The 16,433-nt window shown below is 46.4% G+C and overlaps 1 protein-coding gene across 2 annotated transcripts in view; it reads left to right on the top strand.

Moving 5' to 3' along the window:
* Window positions 1–2,433: 2,433 nt before the first annotated feature.
* LOC122924096 (very-long-chain 3-oxoacyl-CoA reductase-B-like) overlaps window positions 2,434–16,433 on the top strand; it is a 58,035-nt gene continuing 44,035 nt past the window's right edge. The window contains exons 1-9 of one of the 2 annotated variants that reach the window (XM_044275022.1): window positions 2,434–2,505; window positions 2,592–2,676; window positions 5,171–5,217; window positions 5,292–5,367; window positions 6,936–7,046; window positions 7,526–7,593; window positions 8,991–9,035; window positions 14,659–14,693; window positions 16,092–16,173. In XM_044275022.1, the coding sequence (XP_044130957.1) occupies window positions 2,479–2,505; window positions 2,592–2,676; window positions 5,171–5,217; window positions 5,292–5,367; window positions 6,936–7,046; window positions 7,526–7,593; window positions 8,991–9,035; window positions 14,659–14,693; window positions 16,092–16,173 (576 nt within the window). In that variant the 5' untranslated portion in view covers window positions 2,434–2,478. Of the gene's footprint in view, window positions 2,677–5,170; window positions 5,218–5,291; window positions 5,368–6,935; window positions 7,047–7,525; window positions 7,594–8,990; window positions 9,036–14,658; window positions 14,694–16,091; window positions 16,174–16,433 lie in introns of both variants that reach the window. The other variant, XM_044275020.1, reaches the window with a different exon arrangement.

Raw genomic sequence — 16,433 nt, 5'->3', positions numbered from 1 at the left:
TGGGCTGCCAGACTAACTCAGGTACCGACCGGCGTGAGGTCAGGTATCTGGTTAGTCTTCCCTGGGGGGGGGGAGGGGGGGGATGTGTGGCGAAACCAACCTCGCCACAGTGGTTTGGAGGGGGCTGTTTGCCAGCCTCCTGCCCCAGGATTACGGCCCTTTAAGATACTTTTAAACCCCTGAACCTATTCAAGTGAATTTTGGATTGGTTTGTTCCCAAGTTATACTGTTTAAATTGATGTAAGTTATATGTATGGACAATGTAACCTCACAAAGTTGTAACAATTTATAATAAGTGTAACTTGTCAGCTTGGGAGGAATATGCTGGGTGTGGTTCTATTGTCCCATTGTGTGTTTAAATGGTGATGTCTGTCCTGTTGTCTACACATGTGTATTGGTGATCTCCCCTTTGTCCTGAGAGATAATTGGATTGTCCTCGGTTGTCTTTGGGACAGAGAGGAGGAAACCATGGTGCATTGTGGGGATGTGTTGTATCTGTTCTGTGTCGCAGTCTCCCTTCTGGTCTAGGGGGCGTGAATGATTGGTTGCTGTACTTGCATTGTGTGTGTTGTAAGATATTGATTGGTTGTATTTCAAAACCCTGTGGGCAGTACTATGTTTGTTTTTATGAATAAAAGAGGCTGTATCTGAAGTACAGTCAGACCACTGCTGACCCTCAACACGGAGCCTTGTCTCGTTATTGGGGGGATTCCCTGTATGCTGTTGGAGACTGATTGCCAGGAGTGTAAGCTGACTGTACGCTTTTCCTTTTCGTCTGCCGGCAGCTATTCGCGAGGTTCCATTTTGGAGTGCTATTTTGTATCCAGTTCGGGAGGTTGGTGTTCTGCAGTAGCTGTGCCTGTCTCTCAGAAAGGGGCATATCGCCTAAACGGATTTTAACCCCTTGTCTGCTGAAACGGTCCGTTACAGGACGGAGTCAGGGTCACCTAGAATCAAGCCAGCAAGGAAACACAAATAAAGGAAACGGACTTATCTGAGGAATCAGCAGAAGCAGCATCCAGCAGTGAACAACTCATCCAGGAAGATGTATAAACCGCAAAGTGAGGCAGTATGGGAGGGAATATAAAGGGAGACAATTAGTGTAAATAGGTGACAGCTGGGAGAAGGAAGGGAGATGACAAAGTGAAACCAAAAGAAATAACGTCATGCAAGAGGTAGAGAAGAACGTCTAACAGATCTTCTCACAGAACTGGCGGTGACACCCTAACAGCCTGTCCCTGCTCCACACAGCAACCTCTCCCTACACTGGCAAAACACTGAATGTAAAATGGCTGCCAGATCAGGTTTATTTATAGGGTATTATTCCATGTGCTGAAACGTTTCAATTGCCTGTCCTGTCCCACCTGATGGATGTGTCATGGGTCATAGTTAGGCACAATGCAAAAAAAATGGCGCCGGCGGACATTGCCATATGTTCGGCGAACTGCGAATGAGCAAAGTTTGTCGCAAAACGACCTCCGGGCGAACCGCAAGGCCATCTCTATTGGTGGCATATCGCTAGCGATACGCTACCAATGTCTCAAATGAGATAACACCTGGAAGGGTGCATAAACCTTTACACAGGACACTTAGAAATTCTTGTTTTCCATGCTGTGGTTGTACCTTTTTGTAAAAAAAAAAAAAAAAAAAAAAAAAAAGGTCCTTAAGAGCAGGCATGCTCAACCTGCGGCCCTCCAGCTGTTGCAACACTACAGCTCTTATCATTCACAGACAGCCTAGAGCTATCAGCCTACAGAAGGGCATGGTGGGAGTTGTAGTTTTACAACAGCTGGGGGGCCGCAGGTTGATCATCCCTGCTCTAGAGGATATGCTTCCCAACAATGTGGCTATTTTTGGATAAAAAGTTGTCAACAGGGGTGTGGATTCCATCAACAGATCCTTAACCCATGGGGATCTAACCTGTGTTGTTGGACAGTTCTGCTGGTAGCTGTAGCTCATCTTGACACCTTCCACCAGGGTATGAGCGTTGTGCTCTAATTAATAGGGGCCATTTATTATACTGAAATACATCTATATTAGGCGTATTTGAGGCGCAGGTTGTTGCGTCGTTATCCGCGACTTCTCCCCGCTCTTGCCAGGTCTAAAATTGTGGGTGCAGAAGGGGACAGGCTGGCAGGCCATGAAAAAGGTCTAAATGTAAGAGAGCTAGGAAACTGCCTTATATTTAGAACTGGACCTGGATGCACCGAAGTTATGGAGAGGACGGCACCTCTTCATAACTTCGGTGGATCCTCGGCCAGCTATGGGGCTTATTTAAGACTGGTGTCTAAAACGCCGGTCTTAATAAATGTGCCCAATGTGTGGAATTCACTGGAGCTGCTGTTAATTTTTGTCTTTTTATTGAGACTCTGCTAACTCCACCTCTGTGACCTGTGCACATTCCACTCTGCACGTACAGATGGGATATCATCTGAAGAGTCCTGCTGCTAGCCGGAGGTGGGACTGGTTAAAGTTTACATGCAGATAAACGCTGGTGACATTTATGTAGGAACTACATGATGGAGCTTCTAATACCTCAGGGGCTCAATCTGCTGGGTCACCTGGCTTTAACCTACATAATTCTCAAACAGGTATGGAAACTCCTGAAAGGATTCAGAGTTCATATCCTCTCCAGGGTGTGGAGCACGGACCTTAAAAAGTATGGAGGCTGGGCAGGTGAGTGACTGAGAGGGGACACGCATGGCTCATTTCCTTCCCTTTTCCTAGAGGTTTAGAGTAATCAATGAGGACATGGTGGGGAAGCTTCACTACGCAAGGTGAAATGCAGCAGAATGCATAGAAATTCTGGATGCAAGAGCAAACCACCATGGTGGGAGTCTAAACTTTGCTCCAGTTGAGAATTTGTCTACTAAATCCTGACTTAAAGGGCTGTGTATACTTATGCATTCATTTATTTTGTGTCATGGCCTCTGTGAATCCTCGCTGCCGTGCCTTACAAAATGCAAGGGATACTTTTATAGGCCTTGTGTAAAGTTACATAAACCGCTTCATCATCTTGCACCATATCAACATGATTCTTTGTGATTGTCTTTTGTTACCCTCTGCCTTGGATTGTTATCAGATCCTGCATCTTCTCCACTCCCTTCTATGTATACTACAACCCTGATAGGTAAAGTTCATAGTTTGAGTTGATTAATGATTAGCCAAAGTAGTAAAAATCCTCTGGATTCCTGGCCTCTCATAGCTTAGGTGAATGCATGATTAATACCTCCTGCTTTGCTGTCTTATGGCCCCAAGCTACCGTGCAGTATTATGGCAGGTTATGTCATGGTGCTCCGTCAGCCACAATGAAAACATATATCTTCTTAGAGTCCAAATTACGACATTGAATCTCAGACAAACCCCCAAAATAGTTTATACAAATCAAATATAGATTACCCTAGAATCTGGGTTTAGATATTTTGACTCGTACAAAGTCTAAGTTGTATGACCATAAGACGGACATTAAGATGCATCGTTCTTACACCCTTCGAATGTGGCTGTATGACAAAATCAACCTACAAAGATCCTGAAAGTTGGATTCACTCCAGTAGTATTTTATGCCTACAAGGGTGAAAAAGCTCATGTGGACATGTTGACGTGAAAGCTGGGGATTAAGAAGACCTGATGAGCTAATTGAGTTTTAGACCTTACGCTGGAAGGGTGCACATACAGTACAGACCAAAAGTTTGGAAACACCTTCTCATTCAAAGAGTTTTCTTTATTTTCATGACTATGAAAATTGTAGATTCACACTGAAGGCATCAAAACTATGAATTAACACATGTGGAATTATATACCAAACAAAAAAGTGTGAAACAACTGAAAATATGTCATATTCTAGGTTCTTCAAAGTAGCCACCTTTTGCTTTGATTACTGCTTTGCAAACTCTTGGCATTTTCTTGATGAGCTTCAAGAGGTAGTCACCTGAAATGGTCTTCACTTCACAGGTGTGCCCTGTCAGGTTTAATAAGTGAGATTTCTTGCCTTATAAATGGGGTTGGGACCATCAGTTGCGTTGTGGAGAAGTCAGGTGGATACACAGCTGATAGTCCTACTGAATAGACTGTTAGAATTTGTATTATGGCAAGAAAAAAAGCAGCTAAATAAAGAAAAACGAGTGGCCATCATTACTTTAAGAAATGAAAGTCAGTCAGTTCGAAAAATTGGGAAAACTTTGAAAGTGTCCCCAAGTGCAGTCACAAAAACCATCAAGCGCTACAAAGAAACTGTCTCACATGCGGACCGCCCCAGGAAAGGAAGACCAAGAGTCACCTCTGCTGCGGAGGATAAGTTCATCCGAGTCACCAGCCTCAGAAATCGCAGGTTAACAGCAGCTCAGATTAGAGACCAGGTCAATGCCACACAGAGTTCTAGCAGCAGACACATCTCTACAACAACTGTTAAGAGGAGACTGTGTGAATCAGGCCTTCCTGGTAGAATATCTGCTAGGAAACCACTGCTAAGGACAGGCAACAAGCAGAATAGACTTGTTTGGGCTAAAGAACACAAGGAATGGACATTAGACCAGTGGAAATCTGTGCTTTGGTCTGATGAGTGCAAATTTGAGATCTTTGGTTCCAACCACCGTGTCTTTGTGTGACCTGGCCTCCAGTCACCGGACCTGAACCCAATCGAGATGGTTTGGGGTGAGCTGGACCGCAGAGTGAAGGTAAAAGGGCCAACAAGTGCTAAGCATCTCTGGGAACTCCTTCAAGACTGTTGGAAGACCATTTCAGGTGACTACCTCTTGAAGCTCATCAAGAGAATGCCAAGAGTGTGCGAAGCAGTAATCAAAGCAAAAGGTGGCTACTTTGAAGAACCTAGAATATGACATATTTTCAGTTGTTTCACACTTTTTTGTTATGTATATAATTCCACATGTGTTAATTCATAGTTTTGATGCCTTCAGTGTGAATCTACAATTTTCATAGTCATGAAAATAAAGAAAACTCTTTGAATGAGAAGGTGTGTCCAAACTTTTGGTCTGTACTGTACATTTGCACAGACCATGATATATTAAGCTTACATTAAGTACTTATGATCCAAAAACGTACTACTGGAAAGCAGCTCAAATGTTTGCACCTAATGCGTTCTCAGACCTTACAAAAAAAAATATATATACAAACTTTTTAACAAAACACTTTTTTAACTGCTTGATTTTTCCAGTGGTAACTGGAGCAACAGATGGAATCGGGAAGGCCTATGCTGAGGAGGTCAGTAGATATCTGTCCGCCACTCTAGGTCTCTATCACTTGTATCTCCTAACACATCTGTGTCTTCTACATAGTTGGCCAAAAGGGGTTTTGATGTTGTCCTTATTAGCCGGACTCTGGAAAAACTGAAAAAGGTTGCAGCGGGCATAGGTAAGAAAAGTATTTGGAGAGATCTCATAATGGGGCCTTCTAGATCTAGGAGAGAGTTCTGGAAAACATGAGTACAATGATACACTCAGGGTGATCAAGAATTCTGGAGTCTACATTTATCCTGGCAGTATCTAGAGTCTTTCTTCACCCGATATTTATCTGATTCTAATCTAGACAGGATCAACGAGGTGTCCAGATACAGAGAAGTTTAGAGAGTATTCATTCATCTTGCTAATATCTAAAGTCCTTCCTCAGTTTGGAGATCTTGATAGGTTGAAAGAAAACTCCAAATATGGAGTGCTTCTTGTTCCTTTCCAGATACTGATCAGATAATGAAGAGCTCCAGATGGAGAGAGGAGGAGAATTCTCTGGATTTCTCATTCTTGCTGCTGGTATGTGGAGACCTTTATTATCATATCGGCTCCGGAACATTCATCCTAGCTTGATCAAATTACTTGATTTATCTTTTATCATGGTCCTCGCAGGATAAATGTAGGGCATACATAATATAAAACAAGTACAATAAGCATGAACAAGATGAGTTACAAAATGGTACAGAAGTAGAGAGGACCCTGCCCACAATATAGTGGGTGAGGGTAATTGTGTTCATATAGCGGCAGCATGGTTACTGTAGGTTGTAGGCTTGTCTGAAGAGGTTGGTTTTCAGGTTCCTCTTAAAGGTTTCCATGGTAGGTGAGAGTCTGATATGTTGGGGTAGACAGTTACAGAGTACGAGGGATGCACGGGAGAGATCTTGGAGGTTTGAAGAGCAGATAAGAGGAGAGTGGAGAAGGACGTCTTGTGAATATCGGAGACTGAGTGTGGGAAGGTACCAGGAGATCAGATCACAGATGTATGGCGGGACATGTATGTCATAGTTAGTGTGCAGTGACTGGGTTTGAGGTGGCCCCCAATGCTATGTTGGATCCCGTAGGCAACATTGAGATGTCACCATGTGTTGCTGATCTCCAGAAAGCATGGTAAGGCATGGTGCACCCAATAGGAAAGGTCAAGAGAGTCCGGGTTTGCAGTAAACAAGTGTGCTTCTTTACTGTATGAACATAAGTGCAGAACAATACAGCCGAGGTATAGGTCTGGCTCCTCCAGTCTTCTCTCTGGCAGAAGAAGGATTCATGCTGAGCGAAGGTCTGAGCTATCTGTCCCTCTCTCTTAGTAGGCTGGTACCCTGGCCAAAAGGCTGGTGGCCTAGGCTCCATAAGGCATGGCTTAGTCATGCAGTCTAGAACAGTCTTAACAACTAAACATTGGTTCCTAACTGCAGACTAATGTAAAGTGGTGGAAAGTTTTTCAGTGAACACAAATACTGCGGTTTCTAGATACAGACAAGATGAACAAGGTCTCCAGATGCTTATATGACAAATGAAGACGATAGATATAGTCAGGATAATTGTGACAGTGAGGTTAGTACATAGGCACATGGTTGGTCAATGAGGTCTCGGGGTACAGGAGCATCACCGATTTTCTTGTGCCCTTTAGGCTTGTGGATAAGTAGCAGAATATTTTTTCTCAGAAACCATGGCACTTACAGATGTTTGTAACTTTCACAGAGCAACAGACCAGACGTAAAACCAAAATCATCCAGTTGGATTTCACAGGAGGGCCTGAAATTTATCCAAAAGTTGAGAAGGAGTTGCAGAATCTGGACATTGGCATCCTTGGTAATACCATTCTTCGATGTAGAGTTTGGATCTCGTCTGGCCAGGGTCCTGTTTAAACTTTTTATTTAATGTGGTCAGAAACGGTTCTTTTCAGATCACTGCTTCTTGCATTTCTCCATTTTTTCAGTCTGCCCTTCTTGTTCTTCTCCAAGCATATACATAGTATAGTCTTTGTAAACTGCTCTTGGGTCCAATGTTTGCAAACCAGGATGGGAAGACTGATCTGAGGATTAAGCGATGAGCCCCCTGTTCTGAGTATATAGCTGTAGACGATGTGGCAGTTGTGGGCCCAGCCCTGTTTGCCTCCATCGCCTTTGCCAGTGGTTGGAAAGAATAATTTTTTTCAACTGGAACTGCATTATTAAGAAGGTAGGGGTTGAACCAAGGGTCATGGAATGGGTGTGGAGGGCAAAACTAGCCTTTTGGTCCCAGGTGGCTATTCCAGGACCAGAAGTTAATTTTTTGATCTTTTGTTGCAGTCAATAACGTTGGGATGACATACAATACGACCCCGGTTAGTTTTCTTGGTGTTCCTGATGTCAACCAGGTGAGTGTGATGGACAGAGGTATTAGAGGGCAATTTCTTAGTTTAAAAAAATTGCAATTTCTGTGATCGCCACTCAATGGCAAATCTCCAACTTCTAGTGTGCATTGTGAGGAGGGCACTATGTTTGTGCCTTTTTTTTTTTTTAGGGGGATAACTATAATAATGAAGGCACTTAGGGCAGCAGCAAGCACAGTACTTAAAGAAGCAGCATGATAGGATATTTGTTTAGAAGGTGGTCAAAGGTGAGGATGGTGCTGGAAAAGCAAGTGCTCAAAGGCATCTAGACAGCAAACTCCAAAGAGACGAGTTGTGGCTGGGAGAAGTTGTCATTATCACCTCTATTGGATGGAGAAGAAAACTAAGTAAAGAACTCAAAACAGAGATGAGTTGTTTACCTCCTTTTCTTCTCCACCCAACCCAGGTGACTATGAAGACTTCTCCCAGCGACAACTCGTCTCTGTGGAGATTATTGGAATTAGAATGAGGGGAAAACGAGTGTGCCAAGTACTCTCAATGTGGACAAAGCCACAATAATATTTTGACATCCCCCCCACTGTTGATCAAATCCTAGGTATGCCCCTGCCACCCAATCTCACCTCAATACACTTCAACTATTGCTGGAGCATGCAGAGCAGTACAACGTCTATAATGTGCAATATTTCATTAACATGTGTTTTGATAAAAATACTTCTAGGAGCTCCAGAAATATCATATAAATCCAAGAATACAGAAACCTCTTCCTGTCATGTATTAGGCTACTTTAACACTAGCGTTTTTCTTTTCCGGCACTGAGTTCCGTCAAAAGGGCTCAATGCCGGAAAAGAACTGATTATTTTTATCCGCATGCATTCTGAATGGAGAGTGATCCGTTCAGGATGTCTTCAGTTCGGTCATGTTGACTGATCAGGCAAAAGATAAAACCGCAGCATCTCTGGCCCAAAAAAACCCTGAAGACGTGCCTGAACGCCGGATCCAGCATTTTTTTCCATAGGAATGTATTAGTGCCGGATCCATCCTTCTGGTCTGCGCAGACCGAAAAAAAGGTGAAAAAAATAATTGCCGGATCTGTTTTGCCGGATGACACCGGAAAGACGGATTTGGCATTTCAATGCATTTTTCTGACTGATCAGGCATTTTTAAGACTGTTCAGTCTTACTAATTCCATCAGTTGGCATACGTTTTAAAGGATCCGGCCGGCAGTTCGGGCGACGGAACTGCCTGCCGATCTCTCTGCCGCAAGTGTGAAAGTAGCCTTAATGGTTCTCTTTCTGATTTCTTCATCATCTAATGGGGCGGTGCAGTAGTGTGTCCTGATGTAGAATCTGGATGGTCAGTAACATGTATAGTAAAATCTGTGTGTATATATATATATCTAATTTTTTTTTTTTTTTTTACAGCGTTTAACGGCCATTATGAACTGTAACATGATGTCAACTGTACAAGTGAGTGTCACCGCTGCCTATATGCCTGCCGCTCCCCCTGCAGGGTGATACAGACATAGAAACATAGAATGTGTCGGCAGATAAGAACCATTTGGCCCAAATAGTCAGAAGGGAGCTATGAGTCTGCCCCTCCTCCTGCAGGGTGATACTTATAGAAGGAGCTATGAGTCTGCCCCTCCTCCTGCAGGGTGATACATATAGAAGGAGCTATGAGTCTGCCCCTCCTCCTGCAGGGTGATACATATAGAAGGAGCTATGAGTCTGCCCCTCCTCCTGCAGGGTGATACTTATAGAAGGAGCTATGAGTCTGCTCCTCCTCCTGCAGGGTGATACATATAGAAGGAGCTATGAGTCTGCCCCTCCTCCTGCAGGGTGATACTTATAGAAGGAGCTATGAGTCTGCCCCTCCTCCTGCAGGGTGATACATATAGAAGGAGCTATGAGTCTGCCCCTCCTCCTGCAGGGTGATACATATAGAAGGAGCTATGAGTCTGCCCCTCCTCCTGCAGGGTGATACATATAGAAGGAGCTATGAGTCTGCCCCTCCTCCTGCAGGGTGATACATATAGAAGGAGCTATCAGTCTGCTCCTCCTCCTGCAGGGTGATACATATAGAAGGAGCTATGAGTCTGCCCCTCCTCCTGCAGGGTGATACATATAGAAGGAGCTATGAGTCTGCCCCTCCTCCTGCAGGGTGATACATATAGAAGGAGCTATGAGTCTGCCCCTCCTCCTGCAGGGTGATACATATAGAAGGAGCTATGAGTCTGCCCCTCCTCCTGCAGGGTGATACATATAGAAGGAGCTATGAGTCTGCCCCTCCTCCTGCAGGGTGATACATATAGAAGAAGCTATCAGTCTGCTCCTCCTCCTGCAGGGTGATACATATAGAAGGAGCTATGAGTCTGCTCCGCCTCCTGCAGGGTGATACATATAGAAGGAGCTATGAGTCTGCCCCTCCTCCTGCAGGGTGATACATATAGAAGGAGCTATGAGTCTGCTCCTTCTCCTGCAGGGTGATACATATAGAAGGAGCTATGAGTCTGCCCCTCCTCCTGCAGGGTGATACATATAGAAGGAGCTATGAGTCTGCCCCTCCTCCTGCAGGGTGATACATATAGAAGGATCTATGAGTCCCTGCCCCTTCCTCCTGCAGGGGATACATATGGAAGGAGCTATGAGTTATGCCTCCTCCTCCTGCAGGGTGATACATATAGAAGGAGCGTAGAGTCTGCTCCCTCCTCCTGCAGGGTGATACATATAGAAGGAGCTAATGAGTCTGCTCCCTCCTCCTGCAGGGTGATACTATATGAAGGAGCTAGGAGTACTGGCCCCTCCTCCTGCAGGGTGATACATATAGAAGGAGCTATGAGTCTGCCCCTCCTCCTGCAGGGTGATACATATAGAAGGAGCTATGAGTCTGTCCCCTCCTCCTGCAGGGGTGATACATATAGAAGGAGCTATGAGTCTGCCCTCCTCCTGCAGGGTGATACATATAGAAGGAGCTATGAGTCTGCTCCTCCTCCTGCAGGGTGATACTATAGAAGGAGCTATGAGTCTGCCCCTCCTCCTGCAGGGTGGGATACGAGTCTGGCCTCCTCCTCCTGCAGGGTGATAGCTATGAGTCTGCCCCTCCTCCTGCAGGGTGATACATATAGAAGGAGCTATGAGTCTGCCCCTCCTCCTGCAGGGTGATACATATAGAAGGAGCTATGAGTCTGCTCCTCCTCCTGCAGGGTGATACATATAGAAGGAGCTATGAGTCTGCCCTCCTCCTGCAGGGTGATACATATAGAAGGAGCTATGAGTCTGCCCCTCCTCCTGCAGGGTGATACATATAGAAGGAGCTATGAGTCTGCTCCTCCTCCTGCAGGGTGATACATATAGAAGGAGCTATGAGTCTGCCCCTCCTCCTGCAGGGTGATACATATAGAAGGAGCTATGAGTCTGCTCCTCCTCCTGCAGGGTGATACATATAGAAGGAGCTATGAGTCTGCCCCTCCTCCTGCAGGGTGATACATATAGAAGGAGCTATGAGTCTGCTCCTCCTCCTGCAGGGTGATACATATAGAAGGAGCTATGAGTCTGCTCCCTCCTCCTGCAGGGTGATACATATAGAAGGAGCTATGAGTCTGCCCCTCCTCCTGCAGGGTGATACATATAGAAGGAGCTATGAGTCTGCCCCTCCTCCTGCAGGGTGATACATATAGAAGGAGCTATGAGTCTGCTCCTCCTCCTGCAGGGTGATACATATAGAAGGAGCTATGAGTCTGCCCCTCCTCCTGCAGGGTGATACATATAGAAGGAGCTATGAGTCTGCTCCCTCCTCCTGCAGGGTGATACATATAGAAGGAGCTATGAGTCTGCCCCTCCTCCTGCAGGGTGATACATATAGAAGGAGCTATGAGTCTGCTCCTCCTCCTGCAGGGTGATACATATAGAAGGAGCTATGAGTCTGCTCCTCCTCCTGCAGGGTGATACATATAGAAGGAGCTATGAGTCTGCCCCTCCTCCTGCAGGGTGATACATATAGAAGGAGCTATGAGTCTGCTCCCTCCTCCTGCAGGGTGATACATATAGAAGGAGCTATGAGTCTGCCCCTCCTCCTGCAGGGTGATACATATAGAAGGAGCTATGAGTCTGCCCCTCCTCCTGCAGGGTGATGCATATAGAAGGAGCTATGAGTCTGCCCCTCCTCCTGCAGGGTGATACATATAGAAGGAGCTATGAGTCTGCCCCTCCTCCTGCAGGGTGATGCATATAGAAGGAGCTATGAGTCTGCCCCTCCTCCTGCAGGGTGATGCATATAGAAGGAGCTATGAGTCTGCCCCTCCTCCTGCAGGGTGATGCATATAGAAGGAGCTATGAGTCTGCCCCTCCTCCTGCAGGGTGATGCATATAGAAGGAGCTATGAGTCTGCCCCTCCTCCTGCAGGGTGATGCATATAGAAGGAGCTATGAGTCTGCCCCTCCTCCTGCAGGGTGATACATATTAGAAGGAGCTATGAGTCTGCCCCTCCTCCTGCAGGGTGATACATATAGAAGGAGCTATGAGTCTGCCCCTCCTCCTGCAGGGTGATACATATAGAAGGAGCTATGAGTCTGCCCCTCCTCCTGCAGGGTGATACATATAGAAGGAGCTATGAGTCTGCCCCTCCTCCTGCAGGGTGATACATATAGAAGGAGCTATGAGTCTGCCCCTCCTCCTGCAGGGTGATACATATAGAAGGAGCTATGAGTCTGCCCTCCTCCTGCAGGGTGATACATATAGAAGGAGCTATGAGTCTGCCCCTCCTCCTGCAGGGTGATACATATAGAAGGAGCTATGAGTCTGCCCCTCCTCCTGCAGGGTGATACATATAGAAGGAGCTATGAGTCTGCTCCTCCTCCTGCAGGGTGATACATATAGAAGGAGCTATGAGTCTGCCCCTCCTCCTGCAGGGTGATACATATAGAAGGAGCTATGAGTCTGCTCCTCCTCCTGCAGGGTGATACATATAGAAGGAGCTATGAGTCTGCCCCTCCTCCTGCAGGGTGATACATATAGAAGGAGCTATGAGTCTGCCCCTCCTCCTGCAGGGTGATACATATAGAAGGAGCTATGAGTCTGCCCCTCCTCCTGCAGGGTGATACATATAGAAGGAGCTATGAGTCTGCCTCCTCCTCCTGCAGGGTGATACATATAGAAGGAGCTATGAGTCTGCTCCTCCTCCTGCAGGGGTGATACATATAGAAGGAGCTATGAGTCTGCCCCTCCTCCTGCAGGGTGATACATATAGAAGGAGCTATGAGTCTGCCCCTCCTCCTGCAGGGTGATACATATAGAAGGAGCTATGAGTCTGCTCCTCCTCCTGCAGGGTGATACATATAGAAGGAGCTATGAGTCTGCCTCCTCCTCCTGCAGGGTGATACATATAGAAGGAGCTATGAGTCTGCCCCTCCTCCCTGCAGGGTGATACATATAGAAGGAGCTATGAGTCTGCTCCCTCCTCCTGCAGGGTGATACATATAGAAGGAGCTATGAGTCTGCCCCTCCTCCTGCAGGGTGATACATATAGAAGGAGCTATGAGTCTGCTCCTCCTCCTGCAGGGTGATACATATAGAAGGAGCTATGAGTCTGCTCCTCCTCCTGCAGGGTGATACATATAGAAGGAGCTATGAGTCTGCCCTCCTCCTGCAGGGTGATACATATAGAAGGAGCTATGAGTCTGCTCCTCCTCCTGCAGGGTGATAGCATATAGAAGGAGCTATGAGTCTGCCCCTCCTCCTGCAGGGTGATACATATAGAAGGAGCTATGAGTCTGCCCCTCCTCCTGCAGGGTGATACATATAGAAGGAGCTATGAGTCTGCCTCCTCCTCCTGCAGGGTGATATATATAGAAGGATGCTATGAGTCTGCTCCTCCTCCTGCAGGGTGATACATATAGAAGGAGCTATGAGTCTGCTCCTCCTCCTGCAGGGTGATACATATAGAAGGAGCTATGAGTCTGCTCCTCCTCCTGCAGGGTGATACATAATAGAAGGAGCTATGGTATGCTCCTCCTCCTGCAGGGTGATACATATAGAAGGAGCTATGAGTCTGCACCTCCTCCGCAGGGTGATACATATAGAAGGAGCTATGAGTCTGCTCCTCCTCCTGCAGGGTGATACATATAGAAGGAGCTATGAGTCTGCCCCCTCCTGCAGGGTGATACATATAGAAGGAGCTATGAGTCTGCCCTCCTCCTGCAGGGTGATACATATAGAAGGAGCTATGAGTCTGCCCTCCTCCTGCAGGGTGATACATATAGAAGGCTATGAGTCTGCCCTCCTCCTGCAGGGTGATACATATAGAAGGAGCTATGAGTCTGCCCTCCTCCTGCAGGGTGATACATATAGAAGGAGCTATGAGTCTGCCCTCCTCCTGCAGGGTGATACATATAGAAGGAGCTATGAGTCTGCCCTCCTCCTGCAGGGTGATACATATAGAAGGAGCTATGAGTCTGCCCCCTCCTGCAGGGTGATACATATAGAAGGAGCTATGAGTCTGCCCCTCCTGCAGGGTGATACATATAGAAGGAGCTATGAGTCTGCTCCTCCTCCTGCAGGGTGATACTATAGAAGGAGCTATGAGTCTGCCCTCCTCCTGCAGGGTGATACATATAGAGGAGCTATGAGTCTGCCCCTCCTCCTGCAGGGTGATACATATAGAAGGAGCTATGAGTCTGCCCCTCCTCCTGCAGGGTGATACATATAGAAGGAGCTATGAGTCTGCCCCTCCTCCTGCAGGGTGATACATATAGAAGGAGCTATGAGTCTGCTCCTCCTCCTGCAGGGTGATACATATAGAAGGAGCTATGAGTCTGCCCCTCCTCCTGCAGGGTGATACATATAGAAGGAGCTATGAGTCTGCCCCTCCTCCTGCAGGGTGATACATATAGAAGGAGCTATGAGTCTGCTCCTCCTCCTGCAGGGTGATACATATAGAAGGAGCTATGAGTCTGCCCCTCCTCCTGCAGGGTGATACATATAGAAGGAGCTATGAGTCTGTCCCCCCCCCTCCACTGTGTGATGATATAAATGAGCTATATGTCCCTGCCCCTGAAGGGTGACCTAATAAAGTACCTTTCTTCTTATATTCCAGATGACCAGGATTGTGCTTCCAAAAATGATAGAGAGGTACGTGTCTAATGTATGCACACTGTTATATCCTAAAGGTATTGTACCCTCAGTATGATGATAGGACTGTGTAGACAGCAGTATGGTTGGATGATGATAGGACTGTGTAGATAGCAATGTGGTTAGATGATGATAGGACTGTGTAGACTGCAGTGTGGTTGGATGATGATAGGACTGTGTAGACAGCAGTGTGGTTGGATGATGATAGGACTGTGTAGACAGCAGTGTGGTTGGATGATGATAGGACTGTGTAGTTAGCACTGTGGTTGGATGATGATAGGACTGTGTAGTCAGCACTGTGGTTGGATGATGATAGGACTGTGTAGACAGCAGTGTGGTTGGATGATGATAGGACTGTGTAGACAGCAGTGTGGTTGGATGATAGGACTGTGTAGACAGCAGTGTGGTTGGATGATGATAGGACTGTGTAGACAGCAATGTGGTTAGATGATGATAGGACTGTGTAGACTGCAGTGTGGTTGGATGATGATAGGACTGTGTAGACAGCAGTGTGGTTGGATGATGATAGGACTGTGTAGACAGCAGTGTGGTTGGATGATGGTTGGACTGTGTAGACAGCACTGTGGTTGGATGATGATAGGACTGTGTAGACAGCAATGTGGTTAGATGATGATAGGACTGTGTAGACTGCAGTGTGGTTGGATGATGATAGGACTGTGTAGACAGCAGTGTGGTTGGATGATGATAGGACTGTGTAGACAGCAGTGTGGTTGGATGATGGTTGGACTGTGTAGACAGCACTGTGGTTGGATGATGATAGGACTGTGTAGACAGCACTGTGGTTGGATGATGATAGGACTGTGTAGACAGCAATGTGGTTGGATGATGATAGGACTGTGTAGACAGCAGTGTGGCTGGATGATGATAGGACTGTGTAGACAGCAATGTGGTTGGATGATGATAGGACTGTGTAGACAGCAATGTGGTTGGATGATGATAGGACTGTGTAGACAGCTGTGTGGTTGGATGATGGTTGGACTGTGTAGACAGCAATGTGGTTGGATGATGATAGGACTGTGTAGACAGCTGTGTGGTTGGATGATGGTTGGACTGTGTAGACAGCAATGTGGTTGGATGATGATAGGACTGTGTAGACAGCAATGTGGTTGGATGATGATAGGACTGTGTAGACAGCTGTGTGGTTGGATGATGGTTGGACTGTGTAGACAGCTGTGTGGTTGGATGATGATAGGACTGTGTAGACAGCTGTGTGGTTAGATGATGATAGGACTGTGTAGACAGCAGTGTGGTTGGATGATGATAGGACTGTGTAGACAGCTGTGTGGTTGGATGATGATAGGACTGTGTAGACAGCTGTGTGGTTGGATGGTCATTGTATATTTGATTGTTCACATTCTCTTATGTTCTGTTTCCCAGGAAGAGAGGTTTGATAATAAACTTGTCGTCTGAACTTGGTTGTCACCCTTACCCGTTGATAAACATCTACTCTGCCACCAAGGTATCTCGCCCTCTGTGGGGCATCAGATAGACTAGGTGTTCTTTCTCTCCATGGTTCCTCTATCGATACAGGTCAAGGGGCTGATTAGTTATTTCAAATAAGGGGGAGCTGTGACAACCTCATTTACATAATGAGTAGCTTTAGGTGTTTCTGTGTAGTGATGGACGAACATCGGCCGGGACGATTCGCCAATGCACGTTCGCAAACAAATGTTCACGAACCGTGCGTTCGCAGTGGGCCCTATTCACTTTAATGGCAGG

The sequence above is a fragment of the Bufo gargarizans genome, unplaced genomic scaffold, assembly GCF_014858855.1.
Source record: "Bufo gargarizans isolate SCDJY-AF-19 unplaced genomic scaffold, ASM1485885v1 original_scaffold_2225_pilon, whole genome shotgun sequence".
Taxonomy (NCBI): domain Eukaryota; kingdom Metazoa; phylum Chordata; class Amphibia; order Anura; family Bufonidae; genus Bufo; species Bufo gargarizans.
The sequence above is the reverse complement of the archived record's forward strand: the minus strand, read 5'-3'. Positions and strand labels throughout refer to the sequence as shown.